Source organism: Strigops habroptila, chromosome 6 (assembly GCF_004027225.2).
Source record: "Strigops habroptila isolate Jane chromosome 6, bStrHab1.2.pri, whole genome shotgun sequence".
In the NCBI taxonomy this organism is placed as follows: Eukaryota; Metazoa; Chordata; class Aves; order Psittaciformes; family Psittacidae; genus Strigops; species Strigops habroptila.
The window spans coordinates 19514397-19537645 of record NC_044282.2 but is presented as its reverse complement, the minus strand read 5'-3'; the positions used below and the strand labels follow the sequence as shown (position 1 = coordinate 19537645).

General features: G+C 36.6%; 1 protein-coding gene across 9 annotated transcripts in view; it reads left to right on the top strand.

The window, feature by feature from the left end:
* The window catches only part of GRIK2 (glutamate ionotropic receptor kainate type subunit 2), a 422385-nt gene that overhangs the window by 138391 nt on the left and 260745 nt on the right, over positions 1–23249 (top strand). For all 9 annotated transcript variants that reach the window (XR_003991913.1, XM_032920016.1, XM_030489997.2 and 6 more), the window contains 2 exons: positions 5742–5909; positions 9874–10131. Coding sequence is in view for 8 of the 9 variants with exons in the window: in XM_032920016.1 (XP_032775907.1) it covers positions 5742–5909; positions 9874–10131 (426 nt within the window). In the remaining variant the exon portion in view is untranslated. The remainder of the gene's footprint in view (positions 1–5741; positions 5910–9873; positions 10132–23249) is intronic.

Sequence of the window (23249 nt, the reverse complement as noted above, 5' to 3'; positions counted from 1 at the left end):
CTTCTTTAAATTTCAACCCTTTACCCCTTGTCTTATCGCTACAGTCCCTAATGAAGAGTCTCTCTCCAGCATCCTTGTAGGCCCCCTTCAGATACTGGAAGGCTGCTATGAGGTCACCACACAGCCTTCTCTTCTCCAGGCTAAGCAGCCTCAATTTTCTCAGCCTGTCTTTGTATGGGAGGTGCTCTAGCCCCCTTATCATCCTCATGGCCCTCCTCTGGACTTGCTACAGATCCTTCTTATGTTGAGGACAGCAGCAGTGCACACAGTACTCCAAGTGAAGTCTCACAAGAGCAGAGTAGAGGGGCAGGATTGCCTCCTTCAGCCTGCTGGTCACACTTCTTTTGATGCAGCCAAGGATACTGCTGGCTTTCTGGGCTGTGAGCACACCCTGCTGGCTCATGTTCAGTTTCTCATTGTTCAACACCTCCAAGTCCTTCTCTGCAGGGCTGCTCTAAATCACTTTTCTGCCCAACCTGTAGCTGTGCCTGGGATTGACCCAACCCAGATGTAGGACCTTGCACTTTGCTTTGTTGAACTTTATGAGGTTGGCATTGTCCCACCTCTCAAGAATGCCAAAGTCCCTCTGGATGGCATCCCTTCCCCGCAGTGTATCAACCGAACCACACAGCTTGGTGTCATCAACAAACTTGCTGAGGGTGCACTTGATCCCACTGTTCATGTCACCAGCAAAGATGTTGAACAGGATCAGTCCCAGCTCTGATCTCAGTCTCACCTGACAGACACCACTCGTTACTGGTCTCCAGTTGGACATTGAGCCATTGACTGCAACTATTTGCATGTGGCCATCCAGCCAGTTGTTTATCCACGGAGTGGTCCGTCCACCAAATTTATGTCTTTCCAGTGTAGAGACAAGGATGTCATGTGAGACAGTGTTGAATGCTTTGCACAAGTCCAGGTAGAAGATGTCAACTGCTTTGCCCCTATCCATCAGTTCTGTAGTCCCATCACAGAAGGCACCAAGTTGGTCAGGCATGATTTGCCCTTTGTGAAGCTATGTTGACTGTCACCAGCCACCCCATTGTTTTTCATGTGCCTTAGCATGGTTTGCAGGAGAATCTGCCCCATGATCCTGCCAGGCACAAAGGTGAGACTCGCTGGTCTGTAGTTTCCTGGGTCTTCCATTTTCCCCTCCTTGAAAAGGGGTGTTATATTTCCCTTTTTCCAGTCGTTGGGAACTTCACCTGACTGCCATGATTTTTCAAATAAGAGCTTGTTATATAAATGTTTTTTTCAATAGTGACAACTGATGAAAAATCCTAGTGGATTTCAGATTCAGTAAAAGCAGTTCTGGTATATCAAGATTAATAGGGGATCTGAATTATTCTGGATGTCACTGCAAAAGATACGGTATTTAAAGATTGTTTTACAGTTGTTCATGCATATCTGGCTTGGACTGGCCTGTCTTCAAAATCCCTCATCACTGTGATTCAGATGTTGATCACTACTAAAATCTAGTGAGCTTTTGCAAAGTAGTTATCATGACAGTAAAGACTTGAAGTGTTCAGCTATACAGCAGTTGCCTACTGTAAACAGTCAATAAAACTTCATGAGCTACAGATTCATCTGCAGCTATGTGATGCCATATTCCCTAGCATTACTGTTTAGGGCAGAGATGAACTGCCACATTATTAACACTGTAAATGAAGAAGTTGTATATGAGACTGTTAAAGCAAGCTAAGCATTAAATACACATTTACTACCCTTTTTAAATTTTTTGTCTCTGTTTTGAGGTGGCAGTGAAAATATATCCATTTCCTCTAGGATGTGCTGCTAGTTGTATACGACAACTGATGTTTTTGTCTATTATGGGTCTATAAATGGTGTTAAAAAATAAGACAAACCCCAACACCTGCATTTTTCAAGCTGTTAGACAGAGATAGACATTGGCTTTGTTGCTTGTCCACATATCAATGGCAAGATTTATGACTTTTCTGTCTGCTTATCTAAGAGCAACAACAGCAGTAAAGAACAGCCTGTCTGGGAGGGAACAAAATGATCCAGTATGCTATAACAGCCTCAGGAAACCATTATCCCTTTATACTTGAGTATACTTGAAATAGAAAGTTAATCCTTTTTATTAATTTCTCTTCCATTTTACAAAAAAAATAAAGAGGCTGTGTAATTTGTGGCTTGTCTCCCAGTATTAAGCCAGTGGATTTACACATTTTCTTTAGAAATACTCAAAGTATTTATTTAGCTATTATTTACATATTCAGTAACAAATATAGGAACATAACAGTAAGACCCAGACAGTTTAAAGTTTCCAAATAAGCTTCTGCTTGCATCTTACACAGCAATGGAGAAAGCACTCTTTAAGGCTTCCCCTTCCTGTCAGATTCTGAACTCATTTATGTGCCTTTGCTGAGCATCCTGAAAGAACTGAAGCATAGACTTCCATGCACACTTAAAAGAGCTCACACCTGGAGAATGAGGAGCTTCATTGTGACTACTTCCTGATATGCAGAATGCAGACATCTGTCTGCCTAAGCTCTTGCTCTTAGCATGTGAGTTCAATGTAAATCACTTAAATGCTTAGTTGAAAAATGGTGGTGCCCTGTGTGCAGTATTAGGTTGGCCAAAGCTAGCAGCTGTTGTTCATTACAGAGGAGCCTGGCACTTTCAGCCATTTTGCACATTAGCAGGACATGGACCACTTAGAGAGCCTGTTGATTGGAGTCTCTTCCTGGTGTGAAAGTTAAGATGAACCTACACCTGCCAGCATCCAAGATATTTAATTATGGGATGTTCCTCCCCTGCTGCTTGAGCAGACAGATACAGAAGTAGCATAAAGCTGAAATGAAAGGAGGCTAGTCTAAGTTTGACATCCTATAGGTAGAAAACAGCCAGGAAACTGCAAATATATGGTCTAATCTAGATTCCTGTAGGGTTTTTATTTTTAATTCAGTGTCTATCCAGTCTAAAATGTGAAAATATTCAGGAGCAGGTATTAGAAGCTGTGTTTTCCTTCCTTCTAGCAAAATATCCTAATCATAGGACAACAGAAACAGGTTATGCTACTTGTTTTCCTTGGGAATACAAATTTACCCTGAGGCAGACAGACCATATGCTGCTAGCTTTGCTGGGGATACATATATCGCAGGGACAGAGAATGTGTAAGTGAGGGCAGAAACTACTGAATGGTGCTCGTGGGAAGTTACGTGTTGTTGCCACTCACCATAGTTAGAGACTTTGTCATCTTCATAAAACTGTCTTACTATGTGATGGACTGTCACTACTATTAGGAATTACCCAGATATGAGAGGTCAAAATTAATTTTTATTTTATCTCATGCTGAGAGTAGTGGCTGCATCTTTGACACGGAATTCCCCATCTCAAGAATTTAGAAATAAGTAGAATGAAAAATACAGGAATAAAAAAGGAAGATTATATTTACCTTCAAACACATTGAAATAAGAAATCTTCCAGAGTAAATAATTCAGGTAGAAGAAAGAGATATTGTAATGCTATTTCTCTTTATGAATCCATTGTAACTTAGGATATACTTTTTTTTTTTTTTTGTGTGTGATACTGGTTTATTCAAATAAATTTGAATAACTGTTTTCTGGATGCTTTAGGAAAGCCTATAAAATCTGCCTCAACTTTAATTATGTTCGTGGAAATGTCTTTTTATTTTTCTTGTCCCTGAATATCTATACTTTTCATTTATTCACTAGTTTTTAGCTTTCTGCAGCAATTTTTAAATATTTCCCCAAATCAAAATAGGATCCTTTTATTATGTCACAGTTTGATTTATAATGTTTAGATGCTGTAAGTCTTAAGTAGTCCTATCAGACTATGTTTTCCTGAACAGAGTACTTTCTTAATGTCAAAAGCAGTAGGTTGCCTTTCATGTTGATATTGAATTATTGTGAAAACAAATATGGTTATTTTTTAAATTTTTGTGTACTATGCCTACATTTATCTAAATGTTACCCAAGTATCTTTTACTTTAGCTTCTGAAGTGTTGTTAAAATTGATTACTAATTACACATGCATTCTATGCTCAATGAGTTTGGATCATTTCCCTAGATATCTAATTTTTTCTTAAGCAAATGCCTTTCCCATCAGTTTCTCATTCTTAGTTTTAAATGATTGATGTTTAAATAATTATTAGTCACTTCTCATCTCAGTGGTTAGTGCTTGTGCTTTTAAATTAATATTATTTGAGCATCTGCCCCTAGGACTCTCACCAAGAATTGGAGGGATCATCTGCAGGAAAAAAGTTAACACCTCCATCCTATAGTGAGAAGCAAGTTGGAAGAGGTAGCAGAATTACAAAACTGAAAAGCCTTTTCATATTTAATAGTATCAGAAAGGGAGAGCCTATAAGTAAATACACATTCTTTTTGCTTTAGAAATGGTTTATTTATTTAGATGCTCAACAAGGCTGTTTGCAAAACTGACTGGAGTTTGTGAAGTTCAGTCTGATTCAGTTCCCGTATATTCATATTCTGAGAGCTTCTTGCCAAGAAAGTAGTGGAGTATTGAATACAGTTTTGGGGGGGTTTTTTGTTTTGGTTTGGGTTTGTTTTGGTCTTTTTCTTTGGTTTTTTTTTTTTTTTGTGTTTTTTTATTTTTCTTTTTTAGACAAAACAAAGCCAGGTAACAACATCGCTTTGGAAAGGAGTAAGCACAAGCTATAAGAAAGTGAATGAAAAATGTTTCTTCTATAGATACAATGCCTGGCTTGTAATTAGTGATCCTCAGATGATGGCCATTGGCTGTCTGTTAGTATTGTGAGATGTTGTCAGCACGAGGGCCGAAGAGACCATATGGATGCTGATTGTTTCTGAGTTATTCCATGTCACCATAATAAGGACATATCTTCAAATTACTTTTATTGTCACTGTATCATTGGCCTTTCCAGACCCAAAAATAAATGATGTTACCACAAATTATGTATACATTTGCATTTCATACGCAATGATATCTCACTAATGAGAAATGAACAGTGGAAGCTCAGCACCATTTCACAAACTTATTTGCTTCATTTAAGATTAGGGCTGGCTCAGAGCATTCTAGAAATTACCTTTCATTTGAGACTTGTCCTATTCCAGCAGTATGCTTTGTTTGGGAATATTTTCATTGCATGATAGAGCTTATACAGGGTGTAGTTGCTTAGATTCCTTTAATTGCTTAGAATGCGGTTAGCATGTATATGTGGTTTAGTGCGAAAGAGAAAAATTTGAACTTTTTTCTCAACGTATTTATCAGTTCAGGCACACAGCCATGCTAAAATATCTATACATCATAATTGCTGGAGGCAGTTCGGGCATCCCAGTTCTATGCTCCTTTAAATGTTGCATTTCCAGTGAACACTCCGGTTCATTATAGCTGTATCATAGGTTTAGAACAATAGAAAACAAAAAACCTGAAATCTCCCTCCCTTCCACCACACACACACATAGGTGTTAGTTGAAGGAGTAAATGTAATCACTTCAAGTTTAAATATGTAAAATAATAACATTCTTCATCCTTCTCCTATTTTGCTTCTAAATAGAGTGGGTAGTTGATACTGTCACACTCTATTCACAATATTAAAATTAATGTTGTACGGAAAAAACACAAACAGGTTTTCTTTGAGGTTAGCTTGATTTGTTGGTGGGTTATTTATGGTTTGTCCCAGACCTTACCAAAATAATGAGATAATTTCATAAGTTGCACTGTATCAGGTTTATGAAGTTTGGTTTTTACTTTCTTCTTTCTCTCACTACCAGGAGGCATTTTTGAGTGTGTGGAATCTGGCCCAATGGGAGCAGAAGAATTAGCCTTCAGATTTGCTGTGAACACAATCAACAGAAATAGAACTCTTCTGCCAAACACCACATTAACATATGACACCCAAAAGATAAATCTCTATGACAGTTTTGAAGCATCCAAAAAAGGTAACCTTTTGCATATTTAATTTTTTTAATGAGCAACTAAGACTCACCTAGTTTACCTACCTGAAGAAATGTCTGTTCAATAAAGCCATATGCAATGACACTGTACAAGTTTGTGGCTGACATCAAAGAACTGCTTTAAAGATCACTCCTGGAAGGCTAGAATGGTAACTGCTTGAAAATTACATTGTCACCTTTGTTCCCACTGCCCCTGTCTAAAAGCTGTATCTTTAAATACTTAAAACCTGAAATAAATTTTTCTGAGCATTGTGACCAGCTCTTTTGGAGTGAGAAAACACTACGTCCAGTCTTTTTCCTGGAAAATGCCAAGTGCCCCCAAACTCTAGTGAACCTACAAGATGACTCCAATTCAATTTTAAGCATTCAATTCCTTTAAGTACATCTCTACAAATACCTTTAGCATATGAATGTCTCATGAAGTTAATCAGGGGAACAAGGGGAACAAGTAGTTGTAATTTTGTGTATCTTATGTCAACATAGCATAACCTCCCCTAAATATTAAATCTATTCTTAAGAATATTGCTATCCGGTAAATGTCTAGGTCTAAGTTCAGCAGTTTTTTCCTAAGTATAAATAATTTGTTTAAAGAAAAATTAAAAATTAAAACTAATTTTGAACATTTTTCCTAAATTTTCAAAACTTTGATTCTCACAAAAATCGAAGTTTCCATACTGCTTTACATTCAAGTCTATGACAGTAGACTCAAGTTGTACTGCATCAGTGCCATATCCTAAAAGCAAACACCCTAACAAGTTCAATGTGTATTTATAGAAGAAAATACAAAGCCTGGTGTCAGAACTCAATAGGACTGAATTTTGCATTGTACTACATGTTCTTTGAAAAAGCTTTTTTTCTATAAATTGAAGAGACAATTTCATCTGAATGGTATTCTTAGCAACAACAACAACAACAACAAAATAATAAGGGCTGAAAGAGTCCGAGGTCAACCTGCATTTGTTATGACAGATATCTAGCCTAAATTTGCCGAGTGATCTGGTCCCAGCATGCCACTCCCAAGTCTTGAAGATTGAAAGCTTTACACAATAAAATGGTTTTGATGTTATAGTGACCTAAGATGAATAAAAACATTTGATGTCACCTTATAAATGCTACGTATGGAAAAGCTGATGTGTCAGGATGAATGTACACTGAAGTACATCTAAAGTGGAATATAATAGTGATTAAAAATTTTAGCTTAGAAATTATAAGAATTTTTTTTTCTCTTTTGCTGTAACATACAAAGTTAATATTGCTAACCTGTTTTGTCTCTTTGTCTCCTAAATAAACAATTCTAACATAGGCTGTTATTATTAGGTATGAAAACATACAGTATCTGTATTTGTGCAGAAATACACACAGTTTGGTTATTGTAAAGTGCTTTGATTTATGAAAAATATTATGAGCTAAATATTTGTGCCTAGCAAGATAGTTTCTTCGCAGAGGAGGGTTTGTGAAGAAATAAAAGGAAAACAACACCTTTTAAAAAGTATTTTTGAATTGTTATTCTGGTGTTTTGGATCATGGATTAAAGTAGGTTCTGAGAAAGACTGGTCTTTCTTTTCCATCTCGGCCAACAATGAATAAATAAATTCTGGCCTCTTCTTTCTCTTTTCCTCCTCGTCTTCAGAGGAGGAATTCAGCTGTTTCCTGACTCCAGAACACACTGTCCTGTGAAATTTAATAGGACAAAGTCTCTCAATTCCTGAGGGAGGATGTAGAGAGCAGAGAAATTTGTTCTGTGATATTTAACTCTTTAAGCCTTTCCTGAGACAATACAACTATTTTCAGCCCTTAAATGGGATTTGCTTGGAAGTGCAAGCTAACATGTTGCCGATTCTTGATAGACTATAGTACCTGAAGTTAGAATGGCAACATGCTATTGATTGGGCATATTGAATAGATTGCATATATTCATTGTTCCCACTTGCATCTTGGATGAGAATGCAACTCTTTATTTGTAACTGGTCAGGCTGTATCAAAATCTGTGTAATCTTTCAGTGTTAATAGCTTTTTGCTTCATCAATTTACAATAGAGTCAACTACATTTGTGCTGACAGGTGCTTTAGTTCAGAATCAAAGGCTAAAAGTCAACATAAAATGGTTCATTTAAGATGGCTCCAAAGCAGAGTTTTAACAATGAGGTTTAAACATTTGACTCATTTTGTGGCTCATGATTATGACTATTAGTGAGCAGGCAGACGCTGCATCAAAAATAGCCTGTTTAGATGTCTTTGTAACACATAGTTTTGAAGTTGAATATAGATGAAATATTAATGTTTTTTTAAAGGTAGTATATAATCGAGCAATCTGAAGGCAAGATGATATTACCAAGATCCTGTTTCAGTGAAAAATAACGTAAATGCAAACAAAATATCCCCAATGCACTAGCAAAATTGGTATGCATCTGACAGAGCCAGTGCCATATTAAATCACGTGTGAAAGCATTGCATTATTCAAACCACAGAAACAGGAGGAAAAAAAAAAAAAAGCCTATTGAAAAGCCATCTGGTAGCTATTGCTGTTGTTAGTGATCTCGTTTACTGACATTTGCATAAAGCTTGTTGATTACTCTTAGGAAGGGCAATATTAGCATAAATGTTTTTTTATCAAGCAAGTCATTTAGGCCCTGATCCGATGCTCAGAAATGCAATGGAGATCCTGTATGTCTATGGAAAGTTCATTTAAACCAAAAGTCCTCTTTAGTAATAAAAAGGTGTGCCAGCATAGTTTCTGGAATGCACTTGAAAGACTTAGCAATATTTTCATCATGTTGAAAAGGGTGTGCACAATAAAACAACTAATTTTGACTTGCTGAAAAAAAGTAATGTGGCAAGATGTGTTTCCATTGCTTGTTTCCTCAGATGTCAGGAACACTGATGATAGAGTAACAATATTAATTAATCAAACCTTGTACAAATACTTCATCTAGATTGAATTAGGGAGATACTTTTCATTACTTCTCTCTACTAAATAAGATATTTTCTTTGAAGACAGAATCTGCCATTTTTCTGATCTGCATACTCATACAGGTTATGCCTATAGTAATGATCCAAACAGGAGCAGGGCATGGGCTGAAACACTGATCTGCAGTATTGACTAATTTTCCTGCCTTCTTTTTTTGACATGTCCCAACTAATATTCTACAAAATAATACTGGAGCATACTGTGGGAAATAATAAAAGTTCAGAGACTACTAATGCACTGTATAGGTAGGGCCACCCTATATTGGAAAGAGGAGAGCTAAGCTACTTGAATGCAGGAGTATCCTGTCAGCGACTCTCAGGGTCAGTTTTATCTATTAATACAGGTATAGGAAAACTTGAGTATTTCCAGTGTTTAAGAAGGGACAATGATTTTTTTATTTTATTTATTTATTTATCATTAGCAGATAGCAATTTAATTTTTAATTTTAGGGAAAATGTCCTTTTAAATTTTGCTAGTCAACATGCGTACTTTTCAGATACAGAAATTCAAATGTCCATTTCAATGAAATTAATCATTTGCCTAATAACTAGAATCTACTTAACACATACAATTTTCAAGTAATTAGGATCTCAGTAGAAATAGTGTTGATTGGTTGAGGAAGACTGTCCCGTATGAACCTTTTCCAAATGTAAGATGCAGCTGAGCATAAATCTCTTGTATCTTTTAAAAGATACACAATTGCTGGCCTTTGTGACTTCCACTGACATAGAGGCATTTATTAAATATAGCTGAGCACTATTTTGATTTTAAGTGTTGCTATTCATCAGCTCATAGTGAAAGCTTAGAAATGTATTCTGAAGTTGAAATCTGTGTAAGTGAAAGGGTAATACAACAAGGGAGCTCTGTCAGCAATGCACTTATATTTCATGGAGTGCCTTTTGTTTGATATGAAATGTGCAATACCTTCTGGCACATTGCCTTCTTTCCTCTCATCATTGACAGACTTCTGTCTCCTCTTCAGCCTGTGATCAGCTGTCCCTTGGGGTGGCTGCCATCTTCGGACCATCCCATAGCTCTTCAGCTAATGCTGTGCAATCCATCTGCAATGCTTTGGGTGTTCCACATATCCAGACCCGCTGGAAACATCAGGTGTCAGACAACAAGGACTCCTTCTATGTCAGCCTCTATCCAGATTTCTCTTCACTCAGCCGTGCCATCCTTGACCTTGTGCAGTTCTTCAAGTGGAAAACGGTTACTGTTGTTTATGATGACAGCACTGGTAAGGCTAAAGCATTAGACTATGTGCAGATACCTTCACTTGTACAAAGAGAGGGAGGAGGGGTGTCACTACTCATATTTTTTAATGTAAGAGAACTAAATTATAACAATTTCTATCAGCAAGGTAGTGTATAACAAATAATGTGCATTTATTAGTAGAGGTATTCTCTAAATATGCCTCAGTTGCTGAATTCTGTGTTTGCGCTCACAGCTGTCAATAACATCAGTCACACTCTATCTGCAATTTCTACAGTGTCTTAACACCTGTGAACAACTATGTCTTTTAATTTTATTTAAAACTTTAATTCTGAAGAAAAATATGGTAACTTGAGAGATATACTAGAGTGCCTGGTGAAACACAAGACCTAAATTCTAGCACTGCTTCTGGCATTAGTTAAGGTAGAAAACAGATGCCATATTTGTTTGTAATTTCAGTATCTGCTTTTTTTCAGAGAGAATTTTAGAAGGAGCTCTGGTTTTAGCTGCTAGAAACCGAAAGAGGTTTGAAGGCTTGTTTTGCAGATAAGTTCCATGAGTTTAAAAATTAACTCCTGACTTTCCAGCAGAAACATACCAGCTTGTTACCTTTCCCTTACCTCACCCTAAAATTTGTTTTGCCTGAAGGAAAGTTGGCAATGAATAAGGAGACTTAGGTATTTAGTTTATTTAAAAAGCATAAAGAATTATTTCAGGAAATATTCACTTTACATTTTTATTTCTTTCTGGGGTGGCTAGACTCTTCATATTAGGATATTGGTTGATTCTGCTGATAAACTGTAATGCAAGCTACAGCATCTTTTTTTCTTGAAATCTGTTGGTGTCTGAAGAGGCAGAAAAAAGAATCAGTTTTAAAAAGCAAATCCTCTCTATTGTGGAATTTGCTGTAAGTAAATTGAAATTCTACTTTAAGACTGTCAAGCTCTCTCTATTAGTAGCATCTTCTGTGGGTAATTCAAAGAATTCAAAAGCAGGACACACTGCTGGGAAGTCCACAGCATCGGTTGCCTTTGAAGTACGGATGGGAACAACTCTTAGCTGTGAGAAACTGTCAATCTTAAAGAAGTAGAGTTTAAATCATGTTAGAGTGCAATGGCACTCTGGTGTTGTTTGGGACGAGGGGTGGGAGCAGAGAAATCTTTTGAAAGGAAGTAGTTACTTCAGCTGAGGAAGAGGTATTCTCCTGCTATGGGATGAGATAAACATTCTGATATTCAGATGTGAACCTAGGACTAAAGCTGAATGTGATAGTTTCAAGTAATAGAAACTGTGTTGTAAGACTCTTTGTGCCACTGAAGACAATTCAAATCCATTAAAATGAAAGCAGATGAAAAAACATGTATCACTGTTTATATCTGTTTCTTCCATTTGGCCAAGGATTCCTTAATGTAAAATGGATATAATTCTTATTTCATCCTCCTTTGTTTCTCTTCTAATCACCCACATTTTACTCTCCCCCCTTTTTTTTTTTAGCTTTTAAGGATTTCTTTTTTTTTTTTTAAATGTACTCCATCTGCTGTACAGACAAAAATTTGGAATGAGGCTCTAGAGCAATTTTCTTGCTAGTCTGGAGGTAAGTATTGTTTCTTGTGACCATTCTAAATGACAAAGTATATTCCTTTTAACTAGAATTTCCCAATTAAAAAAAAACAAAACATCCCCTCTACCACCTCCTGCCCCCCCCCAAAAAAAAACCCCAAAGAACCCACCAAAACCTAGCAGGACATAATGAGAGGTTAGTTAGCTTTGGTTTTTTTCCTTAAAGTAATTTATGGTCTCTTTGTTAATTAAATACCACTAAACTGTCCCTAGATACTAATTAAGTCCTTTCAAATTTACAGATCTGTTATAGTCAATTGTCTCTAAGAAAGAAAAGTGGGAAAATGGCAGCATGTTCATCAGCTGCATGTCCTAATGGCTTTAATTGGTCTCGAAACAGTAACATAATTTCAAGTACATATTCTAATCTCTGTGTTAAAGAAAACAGACTAGATAAATTCTAAATAAGTTTGTAATGTTACAGAATTCCTAAACAAAGAAACATGAACAGTTAGATGCTTTGGCCTTTAAATTATAGTGACAGTTATATTGCGAACTAATGCTTTATGCAGATCAAGTTGATATAAACAGGACTCTGAGTTTTTTTTCTTAATTAACATTTGTTTTGATCTTGGGTGAATGAGTATAAACACTAAAAATCTGTTGCATCTGTGAACAGAAGCCAAAGTAAAAGCTGGAAAAAATTACTTCAGAAATAAAAATGTGTGCTGGTTTTCAGTATTGAACCCTGTGTTTTAATTCAAACGAAGGAAAAAAAAAGATGTCATTTGGTTGATATTTTTACTGTAGTATACAGATAGCATTGATTAGTAAATAAAACTACAATTTCTTTCTTTGGACCAGTATTAAAATTCCCAGTATCTTATTCCTGCTGTATTTAGTGTTGTCGTGGCCTAACCTTGAGTATTGAATTCAGTTCCAGACCCTGCAAGTTAAAAAGAATATTAAGGTACTCGAATGCGTCTGGAGGAGGGCAACAAACCTGGTGAAAGTCTGAAGGCATGATGAGCAGCTGAGGACACTGAGTTTGTCTAGTTTGGAGAGAAGGAGGCTGAGGCACAACCTCATTGTTCTCTATAACTTCCTGAGGAGGGGAAGTGGAGAAGGAGGTGCTGAGCTCTTCTCCCTGGTATCCAGTGACAGAACGCATGAGAATGGTGCAAAGCTGCATCAGGGAGGTTCAGAGTTGACATTAGGAAGCATTTCTTTACCAAGACACTGAACCTTCCTGGAGAGGTGGTTGATGCCCTAAGCCTGTCAGTATTTAAGAGGCATTTGGACAACGCTGCTAATAATATGCTTTAACTCTTGGCAGGCCTTGAATTGGACATGCAGTTGGACTAGATGATTATTGTAGGTCCCTTCCAACTGAACTATTCTATATTTCACATATGTTATTTTTAGATGTCTTACATCTTTTTGTTTAGCATGTGTGTGTGGGTTTTCCTCCCCTTCATTTTATCCTGTACTACTACTACTACAAAGGATACTCATCTTTGCAGTTAACGTAAATTAGTTGGAGTCTAAATAAAAGAAGTTTCAAATCAGTTGATAATTTCGTAAGTAATACTGAAATTGAATAAAACAAAACAACAGCTGTCAAGGGACCTGAGTTTTCAAATCACTTGAGTAAGAGCCTTTTGAAAAACTTTAAAATAATCTTAAATCTGTTAATAATTACTTTTTGAAAACTCATGGATGATACATGAAGTTCTAGAAGTCTGCAAAAAGGTAGACAAGCTCAGACTTATTGCAACTTAGGTATTTCTCCAAATTTTGAAGTACAGTTATAGTGGTTCCTCATGTTCACTTAACATCTAAATCATCCTCCTGTTCCTAATGACTTTCCTAACTTGGAACCTGCTTAAAGCTTAAAACTGGGTAGAATAAAGTGAGGGTGTAGTACAAGGTTGGGTTTTTTTGTTTGTTTCTTTGTTTTTGTTTTGGTTTAGTTTTACTTTTTTTGTTTTACTTTTTTTTTTGTTTTTTTGTTTTGGTGGGGGTTTTTTTTGTTTTGTTTTGTTTGTTTTTTTTTTTTTTATTTTTATTTGTTTATAGACTAGTCACCTGAATTTCTATTCCTGGAAAAGTTCTGGTAAAATATTTATTTGTAAGCACTTAAAAGGTCTCAAACTGACATGTAACTGTCAAGTTTGTTTTCTCAAGAGTAGACAGATAATTTACATTTACAAATAATGTAAAAATTCCTATTTTGACAGGTCAATGTGCTTTGTGGGTAAGGAAAATGCAATAGATGTGAAAAATATTAAGTTAATAAAGTCACACTGTTTAATGTGACATTCTTATATGCAAATTAGAGAAATATGTTCCTTATGCAGCTGTTGTCAAAAGGATGTGAAGAAAGAGCAATAAGGTGTAAACAGGTTCGTTACGGCTTAGTGCAAAACTGAAAATATGTACTTAAGAGGTTCATTTTCTGTTGTGGAAAGTATACAAATTACATGTGGAGGTGATAAGATCAGAAGTTACAATACTCTAGAAAATATGATTTGTGTTGATGTATTTTCATAGTTCTCTATCAAATGTAAGATAAGGTCATTGTAGATAAGCGAACAATGGCATTATGAGAAGGAAAGCATAACGTATGTATTACTTGGAATTTCATGTCTAAGAAATTCCCATCTAATTCCAATTTAATCTGCATATGAAAGACATCACATAATATTACATTGCTCTTTGCAGCTAATTGTGGTATTTGGATGTAGCTAGTTAGTTTGGTGTATTTCTTTTCTGAGAAAGTTAATGTATCATTTTTTCAGTAAAGTTCAGGAATATTTTTTATGGTGCTGTATGAAAATACTAGAGGTAAGGAGGGTGTTGTGAAGTTAGTTAAAAATTCACTTTCAAACTTTTTTAGTCCTTTTTTATTTTGGAAGTGAAGAATTACTTTACCTAGTTTTAGCTAGCAGTGTGACAAAAAGAAAGATAAATTCTGTTATTCTTTTTGGTAAACGGACCTGTAGTTCTTTGAGAATAAATAATTCTGTGGAGATATTACTTAATTTTTGAAAAAGAAAAGTAAATGTTGTCAAGTTACACAGAAAAAAACTATAGGTTTAAAATAAAAATTAAATCCGTAAGATACTTTATTGTATTTTTTTATAAACATAATGAACAGAAGTGGAGGTAATAGTTCCAGAAATTATTGCATTAAAAATGAGCATTTCCAGAAATTCCAAATGATGCTTTAAATTATTTTTCTTTTGTGGGTTTGAATAAACTTAAGAATTTAAATCTTAGAAAATTGGCTAGAGAACCTAGACTTATTTTGATAATTTCCTTCATGAAGACTGGAGAATTCTATTTACCCTTTTCAAATACAGAAAAATATGATGGGGAAACTATTTAAGTGAAAAATGAAAATGGGAAAATGGAAACATAATCAGTAACAAATCGTATGGGGCATAAATTTAAACTCGGTTTTATGTAAACTGATATCTTAACTATGCTTTTACTCCTAATTCAGTATTACATATTCTGTCCTCTGGTTAGAGGAATACTGTGAAATGCACTTGAGATGTCAACCCCTTTGTGAATTGCTTTACACCAGTCTCAGCTTTAACATCCCCGTCTCAATACATTTTAGCTTCGATTGCAGATTTTTTTCTCTTGCACTCTGCCAATTTTTTTGCAAAAATATGACTGCTTTTGTTTCCAAGAATAAACATACTTACTAGTGTAAATGCCAGTTTAGAATGCTCATTTATGTTTCTTTTCCAACCAACTTCATTTCAATTTCTAGTAGGTATTATTTTTTATTTAGTTTTGTATAGTTTGATACAACAGTGATACTTCTGTAGTATGGCTAGAAATTGTTAACTTGTTCTACTGCTTCCGCTATCATTGATTCTGACAGCTTTGTCAAAAGCTGTTTTGTCCTTTGACTGTAGTAGATCTCTTGGCCTCCTCACCCTCATTAAACTGCACTGCTCATAGATGTCAGCCACTTGAGAGATCATACTTCACACTGTTACAAGAATTCGTTTGAAATGCCCAGGACTGTTAATTGTCATTGCTGTCACCATCATCACACTGAATTAAAGACAAAACTTTCTGTAACTGTTCAAAAAAACATGTTCAGAAAACTGAATAATAATCTTTCAAATCAAGCATATCATTAATAGAGCTACATGTATAAAAAAAATGTCTAATGTTGCTGGAGACTAGAAAAACATGACAAATCTCATATAAAAAGCTTAATATTTACTTAGTGTTCAACGTTTTCTTAAATTATTATTTTTTCTTTTCACACATGATATGCAAAGGTGAAAGGTGAGGGAAGGAATAGACAGCTTTCTACTTTTTTTCTGCTTTTTTTTATTTGATTTTTTTTTTTTTAATTTCCCTCTAGCTACTCTATGCTGCAGCTGATAAGTACTCTGGTGATATGAAAAAAACTTTTCTTCATCTTGTTATGGTGATATGCAAGATCAAAACATTTCCATGAACTGAAGGTCTTTCGTGAACATAAGCAGCATGTTGATTCCCTCTTGTGGAACTGTGTGGGATGGGGTAGAGGGCTTTTTTCGCTGCAGTACTCAAAAGCCATTAAAAATTAGAAAAGAATTTTTACTGGAAATAGGCTGAATTGGGATTGAAACTAACTATAAAAGATGTTCACACCCATGCTCTGACATTCTCACCTAGCTTATTTAAAAGGAAAACAATAAAGCTGATTGTTGTCTTGCACTTCAATTACAGCTGGTTATGCTGAAACAGCAGTAAAACGGATTTAACATTCAGATGCTAAAATCCAAGACACAGAAAAGTTAAATGATATGCCACAGTATCAGAACGGAAATCTGCGTGAGCGAGGTTGTGGAATCTACCCCTCTGGAGACCTTCAAAACCTGCCTGGACACGTTCCTGCGTAACCTGCTTTAGGTGGTCCTGCCTTGGCCACCTAGTCCACCTTGGAGTTGGACTAGATGATCTCCAGAGGTCCCTTCCAACCCTAATGATTCGGTGGCTGTGAGAGTTAAACCTGGATCCCTAGTTTTCTTTTTCAATGTTTTTTTTTTTTTTTGTGTTTGTTTGGGGGTTTTTTTTTTTTTTTTGTTGTTTTTTTTTTTTTTAACCCTAGGCTAGTCTCTCCTATACATGGCATTTTAGTAACCTCCACTTCAATATTAATTATGAATATAATTTTAAACACTTTTTCTGTACGAAGTAATGGTTTCAAAATGTTTTTTGTTTTTTTTTTTCTAAAAGAAGTTTGTCTTTGGTCTAGACACTTTCGTATATCAATAATGAGATTTTTATTTCAAATCCATATACATACATTCACACATACATCTAGTTAAAAACTTGGTTCTGCCTTTCTTTGTTTTGGAAAGGAGCATTTTTATTAGTTTATAGTATTATTGTGCTCTAAGTCCTTCTGAAGTACAGAACTGGTTATATCAACAGCATTCTGTGGAAGCGCAGGTCAAAGAGCAAAAGATAAGTCCCCTCAGTCTGGTGACACATACTCATACCATTTGTATGACCAATGTTGATCCTAGCTTTTCCAACGAAGTAGCCTATTTGTTGAGCTGACATTGACTGAAAATGGGTAAAACTGCTGGGGATAAAGGTTAATGGTCTTGAGTCAGGTCCATACTTCCATGTACAAAGTAAGGATCACCTGAAGTTTGGGGGCTGGCCTTTCTCTCCTGATGTGCCCTAGGGCACTAATTACTATACCTGAGCATGCAGTTGAATCTGCATGTGTGTCAGCTTTCTAACATTGAACCTTTCAAAGCTCAGGTCAAATCTTGGAACCAAAGACATTCAAGTATGTCCTTCCTTCCCATATACACTTCATCTTTGAATTAATTTACTTTGAATAAAGGAGACTGTAAAGCCTTTAAAATAACAATAAATATTGTCCTGAGTTCAGCTGTAACAGTTACTTTTTCTCCTTCTTAGTAGCTGGCGCAGTGCTGTGTTTTGGCTTTAGTCTGAAAACAATGCTGATAACACGCCAGTGTTTTACTTGTTGCTGAGTAGTGCTTACCCCAATCAAGGACTTTTCAGTCTCTCGTGCTCTGCCAGTGAGGAGGGGCAGAAGAAGCCAGGAGGAAGCAGAGACAGGACACCTGATCCAAACTAACCAAAGGGGTATTCCATACCACAGCACATCATGCCCAGTATATAAACTGGGGGGGCCACCTGAAAGGGCAGATCACTGCTTGGGCTGGGCTGGGTATCAGTCGGTGGATGGTGAGCAATTTTATTGTGCATCACTTGTGTTTATTGGGTTTTTTTCCCTTTCCCCATTTAGTTTTATGTTCTCTCCCCTCGTTATTTCCCTTATCATTATTATTATTTTTATTATTATTATTATTATTAGCAATAGTAGTTTTATATTATACTTCAGTTACTGGACTGTTCTTATCTCAACCTGTCGGGTTTACATTCTTTTGATTCCCCATCCCGCTGGGAGCAGGGAGGCGAGAAGGGAGGGAGTGAGCGAGTGAGCAGCTGCATGGTTCTGAGTTACTGGCTGGGTTTAAACCATGACAAGTATCTAAAATATTTCTGTTGTATGCTTCTAAATATTGAGTGTTAGTGCTCATGCAAAACTATCTGATTGTCTTGGTAAATGTTGAGCTGTGTGTGACACAGAATAGCATGTACCTCAACATGTGAGCACGAGGGCAAAATGAATGTGGTGAGACTGCATGATAGCCACAAAACAAGTTTTAGAGAGAAGCATAGTTCTTTAGCCTTAGAAATCTTGTTTCAGCAGACAATTAAGTCAGTAAATGGGTTGCTGGCATCAGTATATTATTCTATGTCAAAGTTATTTATCTGGAGCAGATTTAGTCTCAGCCCTGTCCAGGCAACAAGCACTATGAGAAGATGCTGATGTGGGAAAACAAATGCCACGAGGGAAGAGGCTACCTAAACTGAAACATATTCTGTGATTACTGGCATGGCTACCATCCAAGTTTTTGGAAAGTATTTTCAGTTGAACATAGCACAACTTTTATTTGTCCTTTCGTACTTGATCCAGAACTGGCTTTTCAGTGTTACTAAAATTTTTTAGCGATATGTTCAGAAAAAAAATATTTCCTCAAAACCACACCCCCCAAAAAACAACCAACAAAACAAACTCTAACTTGATGGTCAAATTATTTTTTCTAACAACAGAAACTACTGGGTTTGCAGCACTGTACCTTTTTTAAGTGTGTGTATAGCTGAAAGGCCACACATGGGAAAAGCGAAGCTTGGAATGAATTCGTCAAGCTATTACAGAACATGTCAACATAGTCTAAAAGTGTTCTGATTTATAAACAGGAGTTCTGTAACTCTGAAGAAGAGTTGAGGGCAGTAGTTCTCTAGTGTATGCTTTGGTAAGGAGATAAGTACATTGTTACAGGTAGCTTCGCGTTATAGAACCTCTATACATCTACACGTTTTTCCTCAGAAGGTAATTTTGTCATTCAAATAGACCTCCAGAGTTCATTCTGGCAAATTTTATTATTATCACGGGTGAGTAGTGTATCTTGGCTTGCCCTAAGGAATCTGATTTGTAAATTTTCAGCTGAAGGTACTCTAAATAGAGTAGCTGTATTTCTTGACAGAGGGCTTGTTAGATAGGAAAACTATTACTGAAGTCAGTCACCAGATACTTTTCTTCTTTTTACTGATATATTGCTATAATTCCTGGTAGGAATCATGATTAACAATAGAAAAATCATTTAAGTCAACATACTAATAGATATCTTTAACCTTTTCTTCATATCACCTCCACTAATTGTAGTATATTTTTTAATATTGCAGTTTGCAAGTGGCATAAAGCTCTAATGTAATATCTGTAATATCTATTTATGTAAATGCATACACAAGCTTCTGATTACTCTCCAATGCTTTAACAACAAGACTGGAAAATTTTGCTAAGTTGTTGGACTCTAAAGCTGGTAATAACGAGCTGTACTAATTATGTTTACAGTAAGAAAACGAATTTTTCTCATTACATATCTTAAAGCTCTTCCTCCACTAAAGACACTTCACACCATTGGTATTGTATTTAAATGGGTTTAAATATAACTGACAACAATTTTAAGGATGCTTTACACTGCCAGAATTGGATGAAATATCTTAATGTAGTAAAATCTTAAATATGAATAAATGAGAAAGGTCCATCAAGGTGTCCTCTCTTCATCTCTATTTTTCCTAATGGTGTTTCTGTATTATGCTGTTATAGCCCAAGAACACAGAACATCCCACTGTTCAAGTAGCCCTGCTAGCAAGTGCAATTTCTTTCTTTCTTTTTTTTTTTTAATCTTTTCTCTCGTTCCCCCACATCTCTCCCTCCCCCCCTCCCCTTTTTAATCCTTTCACTAGAGGTGTTTTTTAAGCAGAGGATGAGGTTGATAAAACTAATCTTAAGATTTCATGGGTAATCTTTCAGGATCTTCAATATCTGTGAATCATTTTATAGCAATGAGCTGCTCTGGTTGATATGAAGCATTTTATCATTGCCCAATAAACTGGCATTCACCTCCCTTCTACCCATGCCCCCTTTAAAGCCTCATACACAATGACAATTTTCTGAAACAACCAGAAAAACTAGGCAGGAGACTGTCAGGGAAGGAGGATTGAGAGGTAAAAACTTGTTGCAAATAGAGGAACTATTCTGGTAGCTCTATAAAGCAATATATTATTATTTTTAAAGTTCTTGAGATTCTGAAGATAGGAGTAGCCTTTAAAAAAGCATTAGTGTTCTTTTGTACAGAAAAAGGTTCATGTGTTTAGCCTGTTGCAAAGAGCATTTGCTTGCATTCTTCCTGTGCAGCACAAAGGCAGCATTAATGGAAATGGTAAATAGTTTGATGAGCAGGCCAGGTGGCATAGCAATGGCTTGCAAGACTGCTGAGCTGGAGACACAGGTTTTAAAACAAACTTGGGGCTCTTGCTTCCTGGACTGGTTGAAGTTGAACATGTCGAGGAGGTAATGTGATTGATCTCTTTGGAGGAGGATGCCAGCTGGAGAGCTCACAAACTGCTCCTTCAGGATTCTCCTTAAAGATGAATTGATGGCAGCTTCTGAAAAGAGTTACTCACACCGCACTCTTCCCAGCCATTCAGAGGTAAGACTCTACCGCAGTGGTTGCTAAAAGAAGGAATTGAGAGTTCAAAGGGACAGGAAAAAGGTGTCCCTGGTGAAAGAAACTGCAGGAAGTACATTCCCAAAATGCAGCCATTATTTCTATACTGTTGTAAAATAGATTTGATTTTCTTTTTTTTTAGGAGCTTGTCCACACAAATGATTGGGGTTTTTTGATTGCCCTTTTTTTTTTCTTTTTCACCATTACACTGGTATTCTGTAATGTTAATAAAATAAGAGGTCAGAATTTCATCTGTGGGCTGTACTTAATTTTATATTGTAAATCAGTTGTTTTTAAAATATTATACGCTGAAATCTGTGCTTTTGCACTGGCAAGTATCTCTTCAAAATCATAATGAAGAAAGGACTTGTTTTGTCCTTAGTTTGGTTGTCCTCGTAGTTTGCATATTATGTTCTTCCCTTCATTGGAGGCTCTGGTACCTCTTTTTTCTGATTAACTACACATGAGCTACATACATGCCCTTTTCAAACTGTCTCTTGCTGATCCAGAGACAATTTCTCATTGCATGACAGCTTGTTGCTTTGATCCTGAATGACCAGCTTGTCCATTTCCTCAAATGTCAGACAACAGCGATGAAACTTAATTTGGGATTAACCGTAGCTCAGAAATTTAATGTACAAATACTCCATGCTTGTTTGACCTAAAACTAACTTGGTCCTTAATCATATACACAGAGGGCAGAAGTGCAGGAATGGAGTCACACAGACAAGTAGAAAGAAGGAGTTTTCCTTGAGTCTCTGGAATCTCATTCATCCAAATGAGCCATAACAGTATTAGGAAGAAGTGAAAATACAGGCAGATCAAATTTTGGCAGCATCTGAGAAAAAAAGCAAACAATGAAATTGTCTGACTTCATCTGATGTGTTCAGGACTATATGTTAAAGAGACTAAACAAAGCAGAGCTCATTTTTGGTTACTGAAATGCTCTAGTTTTACTGCAAAAAGTCTTAAATGTATGATGTCTTACAGCTGTGAAAAATTGAACTTTGGACACGTTGTTGCTATAAGGGGAGTGGCAGAATTTATTTGTATCATATGTGGATTACCTGGTTACTTCTCAACTGTGCAATGTTTTGATCCCGTGGACCTTTTTTTTGATTATTGCAGCTACTCTTCCTGCAGAAACCAGGATGTTAAGGATATGGTAGTATGGTGTGGTAGAGAAGATCAGTGACAGGAATTGGGAAGTAGCTGTCCACAGCTAGACCCAGCTGCAGTTTATATGTAGGAGTTTGTTCTTTTAGGTTTTATCTTTTCAGTGTTTGATTTTTTTCTTTGGTTACAAGTAATGACCTTATTTATATTTAACCAATGTTTGACCTGGAAAAGAGGCGGGGGGGGGGGGAAGGGAAGGGGACAGAGGGGCATTAAATAGCTCAGAATAGTTAGAAAACACTGCAGACAAAACAATCAAGAGTCAGCAGTTTTTGCTCAATTACTTTTAAATACGAGCTTTGGATCACTTAATTTGTTAGTGAGAAAAAGGACATAACTACATTTTTCCTCCATTGGGAGAAAGGAAACTTTGTATTTTCACTACAGTTTATATGCAGTCTATCAATGTTTTGCTGGGAGGTTACTGGGGGAGTAGCAGGCTTGGGCTGTTTTGTGTAACTGTTTCTGATGCTTTGTGTGCAATGGCTTTTCCTGGTGTTCTGGGCTGCAGAGCCTCAGGGTGTCCCTGCCCTAGTCTGAGGCACCCATGACTGCAGCTGGCCTCTTTCTCCGATGGTCTCTGCTGTGGCAAGGAGCTCCCCACCTCGAAGAGGGCATCTCCAGCCCTGAGTGGTAGCTGGTGTCTTTCTTCAATACTTCTGAGCAGGGCTGCCTCCGTTTGGTACTCAGGGAATTTTTTCACTGCTGTTTATGTTGCCTCAGTGCCATCTTGAACTGGCAATGACCAGCCCAGGGCACGTCATGATGCGCCCTCTTGTGCTTTGTGCCTCACACAGGCAGTAGTCTCCAACATATTTTAACTCTTGTACCTTCATCCAGGCATAACAGAGAGGGAAAGGCAAAAAGAATACTGCTTTTTTGTTTGTGGCTGTGGTTTCTTTTTTGTATGTTTGTTTGTCTCAGATTATGTCTTTTTCTCAGGAAATTAATTTAGTGGGTTTTATTTTCCAGGAAAACTAGACTGCTCTTTGCACACTTTATGTAACACAAATACAGCATCACAAATGCCAGGTACAGTGTGGAGGTACCTTTCAGTCTTTGATTTATATTTGAAAGAGTCTGCTTTTGAAGTGTGATCTGAGCCTAGAAAGCTTTTACTCAGTCTCAGTTCCCACTAATGCCTGAATGTGGAAGTGCTGCTACTCAGCACTTTAACCATCAGTGCTCTCACATAAAAATAAAAAGTACCAGAGAGAGGTATGCTCAGCACTGTGATTGTTTTTTTGTTCTGCGAGGAGCTGTGGGG